This window comes from Saccostrea echinata, unplaced genomic scaffold (assembly GCF_033153115.1).
Source record: "Saccostrea echinata isolate AGI-Se365-2 ecotype Australia unplaced genomic scaffold, CSIRO_AGI_Sech_v1 ptg000054l, whole genome shotgun sequence".
Classification (NCBI taxonomy): Eukaryota; Metazoa; Mollusca; class Bivalvia; order Ostreida; family Ostreidae; genus Saccostrea; species Saccostrea echinata.
Genome location: NW_026889803.1, coordinates 40,057,516 through 40,065,515, shown reverse-complemented (window position 1 = coordinate 40,065,515; position 8,000 = coordinate 40,057,516). Strand labels below are relative to the sequence as shown.

The 8,000-nt window shown below is 31.4% G+C and overlaps 1 protein-coding gene across 1 annotated transcript; it reads right to left on the bottom strand.

The window, feature by feature from the left end:
* Positions 1-941: 941 nt before the first annotated feature.
* LOC133205293 (uncharacterized) lies at positions 942-7,422 on the bottom strand. Its single transcript, XM_061341068.1, has 3 exons — positions 7,327-7,422; positions 2,969-3,319; positions 942-2,540 (listed from the first exon to the last, which is right to left on the bottom strand). The coding sequence occupies exons 2-3, from the start codon at positions 3,260-3,262 to the stop codon at positions 1,200-1,202; spliced, it is 1,635 nt and encodes a 544-aa protein (XP_061197052.1). The 5' UTR covers positions 3,263-3,319; positions 7,327-7,422; the 3' UTR covers positions 942-1,199.
* Between the last annotated feature and the right edge of the window lie 578 nt (positions 7,423-8,000).

Here is an 8,000-nt window from a genome sequence, read left to right as displayed (position 1 = left end):
TCTGATTTAGAAAGTAAATTTAATGAATCCTCCGGGAATTGGACTATAAAGATCCCACTGGCAAAATAGAATGCAGGTCCGTTATTTCATCTGCTTGTAGTGATTTGCATAGCAAAAGAAACTGCGGATCAAATGCCCTAACAATATCAAGCTAACACCACCATCCCCGAAGTCATAAAAAAAAATGTGAAATAGACCCCTGGTCAATGGTTGTATACAATATCATACGCAGATTCAAGTTTAAATTCTTTTTTTCAAAAGGATTAAATTTTTATTTTGACTTCTAATATATTGAATTTTATCATAAAACATTAACTTAAGTCAATTCGCACATGAATGTGGTCCAAATTATCGGTCAACTAAAATAAACACTTTTTCTAGAATGTGTCCAAATTCGCAAAACAGTCAAAGTGATGTGGTTCCTAAACTTTCAGATCCTTGAGTATGTTTTTGAACACGACCTTCTAGTGATGCATGCAAATTGATGTTGGTGGTGAAAATTTCGTTGAGGTATTTACAATGTTGGTGATGAAAATTTCGTTGAGGTATTTACAATGTTGGTGGTGAAAATTTCGTTGAGGTATTTACAATGTTGGTAAAAAGATCTATCAAAGATAGATCCAGCAAATTGAAACTTTTGAACTATAGAACGATACCTGTTTTTAATTCTATTATTACCGAATTAATTTCTGTAAACGATGTTTTGCTTACGTTCATACATTGCATAGATCCTACGCCAAACTGCACTTATTTATTCTAATTTCCTTTGTTTACAAGAGATTTGAGATTTTTTTAATTTTGTTATCAGAATTTTTGCTAAAGCTACTAAATCACTGACCATATCTCTTTCATAATAGTCTCAAAAGTTTTAAAGTGTATGAATAATGTACTAATCTGTAATAACACAGTTACAATGATTTTGAAAAATATACAACCGGATATGTAAATGTTTTGTGATTTTATTTTATCAATTTTTTCACTTTTTATTACAGGAAATTATAACTATTCAATATATTATGTAAACATATCACGTTGGAAGTTTATCGAAAAACAAAAATCATATTGCTTATGTTCACAAAATACAATGAGCTTTCAAAAGCGAACTATTATTAGATAAGCTCTTATTAACCTTGTCAAAATAACTGTGTGTATCATTCTCTTGCTTAGTTTAGAATAAAAAGCCCATAACGTAGAAACTGTTACACTGCTGAGTTTGCTTCGTTTATTGGGTTGCCACACATTTCACACTCGCTCCGATCAGAATGATTCGCGTAGGTACATTTGGAACATTGTCTGGACGTCCATCTTACGTCCATTGATTTCGATGACGGTTTTATGTCCCTAACATCATTAGTCTTACTGCAAACTGAACAAATAAGATTACCCTTGGGATTTCGAATGGTACAGTATGGACAAACCCATCCACCTTCATTTAGACTATGACTGCCAAAGCGACTACTGCTGGAAGGAGACACTTCGGTATCTGTTGAAATCTTTCGCGCTACAGGTGCTGAATGGCTGAAATTAAAGGGTTGGGTAGTACCTAATCTTTCGTATCTCATTTCAACTATATCGTTGTAAAGATTATCACCACCAATCCCTTCTTCTTCAACACAAACATTTAAGTTTCCAGTGGCATTTGAAGGTGATAATTGCTCGTGAGCGTAGGATGTTTGCTGTGTGGGCTTATTAAGCGATGACATTTTAGACTCGGCGCCCCCAGTGGCTCGAGTGACAAGTTCAGATCGATGACTGGTATTTCGAAAGCTACTTCCACCGACATAACCAGAATCTCGATACGAGGAACTTTCCTTTCGGATAATCCTCTTTTGCACTTCATTTTTGTCATTTCTACTGTCCTGTGTGAGCCGATTTGTTAACTGTTCTGGCTGCAGAATGTCTCCACGTAGTCCCCAGTTATATTCTTCACCGTATCTTTTTCTTAAACTTTCCGTAACATATGACCACTCGTCGGATCCTTTCTTCGGTGGTGGTTCTTCCGTTTTCACTTTCTCTTTGCTCACTAACTTTAAACTCGCCATCAGATGGTCGTCGAGCGTTCCCTCTTCGAAGTTCGGACCTAAATGTTCATACTCCTTGTGTCCATCGGCATCATCATCTATAAAGGGAATATCACGATGACCCGTTTTTTCTTCAGATGGAGAGAACGTAACTGAATTATGGTCAACCTCTGTATCGTTTCGGTACTCCGATCCCGAAGAATTTTTTAAAACCGGGTCTCTTTTGTTTCCGTTCAATATTGTTATAAATTCTTCTTCACCTCCGGTGTATTTTTGCCTCAAAGTGAAGACATCACAGGGCCTTAGTGGACTTTCGAGTCTGTTAATTATTTTTGATACTAAATGGCATTCAACAGAAGCTACAATACATTCAAATCCTACGGAGAGAACAACGTCTTGATTAAGTCTACGATTCAGTAATAAACAATCTGCTGCTTCTACATAACCAATTAACTTAAATACTTCTTCTGATTTTTTCAAGTGCGACTCGATCTTCGTTTGATAATATCCGCAGTATTTCTGAAAGAAACAACATTTCCAATCATTCCACGTCAGTGTACTGTAACTCATATTCCTTTTAAGAAAGGTGCACATTCTTTATTCAAAAAAAAAAAAAAAAAAAAAAAAAAAAAAGGAAGAAGAAAATTTTGGCGGCGAATATAACCCTCCCCCATATATGTACATTAAATAATATTAAATCTGGTTATATCTCATTTCAAATTATAAAACTTGAAATAAATATTACTTGAAAAAATACTTGAAATAAACTGGAAACATACATGTACTTCTTAAGAAACCGCATCCCCATTATACGTGTACACAGTATATAATTCTTTGCCAGATCGTCACCCATATCATATTTAAGGCAAGCAAACGTTACCACTATCGTCTCTATCATCTTAATGTCGATGAGAGTTAAATGACTAATCAAATTCTTCTATACTTACTCGCATCCTCTTAAATTCTGGTTTCCAAGAATTTTTCCATATTGTAACTAAATAAAATTCTAGCCTTTCGAATGCCTCTGAAGCCTTCTCTAAACTGAAATCACTTTCGGTGGAGCTTAAGTCTAAAATTTTGTGAAATTCGTGAAAAGAGAATTTCTCCTCTGGTCTGCAAAGACTAAGATATTCAATAATGATGTGAAAGATGGACAGCATGAGGTGTTTGGTTGGGCGTGGTTCTTCCTCCTCTTTTCTGTATTTATTATAAACATCTTGAGCTCTGTAACGTTTCTCCATCGCAAAAGCGCTTTTCAATTCACTCCATCACCAACCATGTTAATCGGGACTGAATGTCTGTAAAAAGAGCATTAAAAACAAAGTAAAAATATCGGGAAACGGAACTGTTTTCATTTTCTGTTTTAATGTAACCTTCCTTGCACAGAGAAAGTCTTTTTATTTTCTATCTATAAATTTTGAATTTTCCTTTCTATTCGGGAGCACTGGAAGTTCCGGGAACTATTTCAGCCAAAAAAAAAAATTATCACATTAATGTAAGTCACAGCTCGTCTCTTCTTATAATATTCAGGATAAGATAAAACCGTAACAACGTTTTCCGAAAACGTTTTCATTAAAATGGCAGTCATTCTGAGAACGACATTCCCAGTACCAGCCTAACACAGGAACGCAACATGAAACTGAAAACTGAATCAGCATTTTCTGAAACATTCGAGTTCTAGATTACTAGATGTAAGTTTTCTTTTATTATTAACACGGTTTCACCAGAAACTGAGCATCTTCATTTCTTGAAGTATCTGGGGTCATTTATCTAATAAGCAAAACATTAACAAATCACTTGAGATTATTTAAAAAAGTTATCTTTTATCCCTTCTTACATAATACTGCATTTACAAGAATTGTGGTAAAAGAATGTGGCAATAAAATTTCACTTAATCAATAAAAATATTATTTAAAGTCTTATTTAACAATATTTGTCTTCTTTTTTTTCACTTAAAACAGTAAACTCGTGTATTCGTAAAATTTTCAATATTTGTTGAATGATTTTGAGTATTTAACTGTTAATGTTAAAACAAGGATGTTTAACTTTTTTGAATTGTACTGGTTAAATGATATTTATGTATTGTTGACATACTTAAAAAAGTTTATCTTCCTTGTACTAGTTAAAATACAGGCCATACATAATGTTTCTAAAAATTTACAGGATATATTAATAAAACCACATACAGGAGTGCAAATATATAATTTTAATAATTTAACATTACCTGTACTTGTATTTATAAGAAAACAGGCACAATTTGATTACAAATCATTTTACTCAACACTTTTTAACTAAGTCATGCGCAGATCTAGAGGGGGGTTGGGGGTCCGGACCTCCCCCCTGGAAATTGCAAAGTTATCAAAAGTATGTACAAGCAATAAAAAATAACTTTGGAACCCCCCCCCCTTTAGTAAATGTGGACCCCACCACCAATACCAAGAAATAAGTTTTTTTCAGTTTAGGAAAGGATTTAACGTTTTGTTTTTGTTTTTTCCTTGCTTCTCCAGAAATTTCTGGGTTGGAAATTTTTGGACTGGGGTTGACCCCCCCCCCCCCCCCCCCCCAAACCGGGAAAAATTCCTGGATCTGCACATGAAAGTTTTTACAACATTTATTAATAAATTCAATATATATATATATATATATATATATATATATATATATATATATATATATATATATGTATTTACGTTTTTCCCCTCCCCCTTTTTCCCCTGGATCACTGTAAGACATTGCTGCTCAGAACTCAGTACAGTGCTGAATTTGGTATAGGTGACCGTATATTCCAGAATCAATTGATAAAATCAATGCAATATGTGTACATCATATACTTTTAATGAAATGTTATCACCTTAAGATGAAACAAATATTAATATTACAATTTCTTTTTTCCAGCAGTCTTACAGGTACATATTACTAGTCTCAATACATATCTAATGTGTCACATTGGTTATATTTATACAGCAGGAACATTCAACTAGGATTTTCCTCAGCTTTGAAAATGATGATATTTATAAAAATTGTCACTATGGAAACAATTATATTTTGTTTAAGAAAAAATTGATATACAAATTCATGCAAATTCAATTTTTTTTTCTTTTAAGTTTTCATTTGGTTTCATATTTATATATATATATATATATATATAGATATATATATATATATTTTCTTTTTATAAGATTATGAGATGGGTGTATACGTACAGGTTACCAAGGTCAAGCAATCTGAATATTAATTCTTTTAAAATCCATCATACATGTAATTAATTATAAGTGACAATTGATTTATAAATTGACATCAAGATTATTTGGAATATAGTTTATTAATTATTATTGGGGATGGGTATCTCTAATTATTAAGGATGGGTATCTACAATGTATCTCTAATTATTAGGGATGGACATCGCTAATAATTTCTATATCATGATTTTTCCCAAAAATATCATGATATTTTTACATGCAATCTTTACTTTGATTTCGAATGAATGTCTTTAATATTTCTAAGAAATATATTATAAAAACATAACTTAATTTTTTTCTTTACATATTAATAAAGCATGTTTTGATGCTAGCATGCCATTGTTTTACTGTTTTATAACATCTTTTAAATTCCGGTAATTGTAATTCAAAAGTTTGAACCAAAAAATTAATTATTTCCTGAATTTATAATTACAGTACATACATGTACTAAATACCAGCGTATTAGCCCCTGTATCATGATATATATATATATTGCACACTTAAAAATCATGATATACCGGTATACTGATAAAATTGAGCATCCCGTATTTTTATTATAAAAAAAATCTGGAATGAAATCGATTTTAATTGAAGCCAAGTCTAAGTTTATATATGTATATGCTAAGAAACAATTAATACCAGCAATAAAGAAAAGATTGTTAGCCACCATGGCTATAAGCATGACTTTATCAAAATACTTTATTTTGTTTTAGGCAAGGTACTCTCAAGTTTAAGCAACTGAATGGTGGTATCTTAATTAGAACACTTCTTCTTTACTTTGTCAAATTTATTAATAATACACATTTATGATGACAATAGAGAACTGTTACCAACTCCTTCCCTATAATTCAATCATTCATGATTCTTTTACGCAATCTTACTCAATGTTTTTTGTTACTTTATTTATTAAATGAATCAATACCCACACATTTTCATAAAAAAAAAATTTGGTTACAAATATGTTATTATCAAGATCTAGGTAATATTAAATACAAATTCCTCAAACAAGGACATTTTGTTCATACTGGTGTTTCCAGCATATTTAATGACACATTCTGATTTCCAGCACATTTGCATAGTGTAGAATTCAATACAATTATTGCAATAAATATTTTTCGGTGATTATTAGTATATCAGCACATGCAAGTAAACTTTTTACTGGAAAATTTGTATTGTTTCACAGATTTAAGGGTCCTATTTGTGACAGAAATATATCTATTACACTTTGGATATAAAATATTAACAAGTTCAACAAAAATTTCCTTGGTGAATTAACATTTTTTTATTTTGATATTCAGCAGTGAGAGTGAGATCCACCTATATGCTTTAATCAGATGATTTTGGGTGATTAATCAGATAGGAATTTACATTGGCAACCAACCTTCATGTATCTGGCCAAGTCCTTCGTAATAAGAATAAACAAATGCATTTTATAGCTAACAGGAAACACAAACGAATAACTTTGAATGATTTGTACCTTACCTTTACTATTAAAAGTGATTGATTATTTAAAGGGTGACATTTTAGCAAATCATTAAGGAAGTTTTCTTATTAATATGGAATTTCCTTCCAACTTTTAAACCAGGGGAGCTTTAAAATTCATGATAAGAAATAAAATTCATTGTTCATGTCTAAATGTGTCTCTTGAAGTTTTGCAGTCTTCATCAAACCAAAAAACAAAACCCGAGAAACTTCCTGTAACAAGACAGGTCTTTTTGTTTACATCTTGCCTTTTTTCCAAAACCCCTTACTGAACCCCCTTCAATACATGCCAGAAAATCCACTTTAAATAATGTTGATCATATCTCACAATTCTTGGGTCTCAAATTCTACTTTCTTTTTCTATTTAAACCTTTGGAATATCCTGGTGCATGTAAATTAAAATAAGTATAAAAATTAATGTTAATCAGATGGAACAGGTGAGAGGCTCGCATAAGGATTCACATGCGACATCAAACAGTCACTACCTTTAACAGTTAAATTGGACCGTTACTCGTTAATAGATGGAGAGTGAATGATATGGTAATTACCAAAACATAAAATAGCACTGGAAATATTCAACATACCTCTTGAAAAGTTATCAGTTACCTAAAATGAATAAAGTTCATCGTATCATGGTTTTTTCTTTGGAAATTCTCTCGCGGGGAATCCCCATATTATAATTATCAAGTCGTACATGAAAACTTTCGAGAAAATCAAACAACAAAATATATTGTTCGAACAGAAATGTTTTTAAAACCAAATCTGAAAACGAGTACTTTGATTGTGACATATTATATTTTTTGTAGTTAACTTGCTGAATACAATTTAATAATTTAAAAATAAAAAATAGACCGACAGCCCATCCTAATTTATATACGCTGATGACATAGGATTCCGAAACGCATATGATGATGTCACCAGTTTAAATAGTTATTACTAGACATTCATTAGGGACTAGGCAAAATTTATCACCATGATGGGACCGGTACAAAAAAGATTTCCCATTAAAAAAAATTACATGTCCCATGGCTTTCGTATTGAAAAAAAATATTTGTCCCATGCCATTAGACTTATAAAAAAGTTACTGTCCCATGGTTAAATCTTGATACGAGATTATTGTTACATTAAAAGTTTAAATCTAAAGTTTAAACTTATCTATAACTATCTCTTATCTAATCTTTAGATTTAAACTTTTAATGTTACATTATTGCAAAAAAAAAAAAAAAACAAACAAAAAAAAAAAACAAACAAACAAACA

Excerpts from the sequence above, each read along its gene's own strand:
- LOC133205293 (XM_061341068.1), bottom strand. The coding sequence starts at position 3,262 with ATGGAGAAACGTTACAGAGCTCAAGATGTTTATAATAAATACAGAAAA. Across the intron at positions 2,541-2,968 it reads CAGAATTTAAGAGGATGCGA|AAATACTGCGGATATTATCA; the intron begins GTAAGTATAGAA and ends TGTTTCTTTCAG.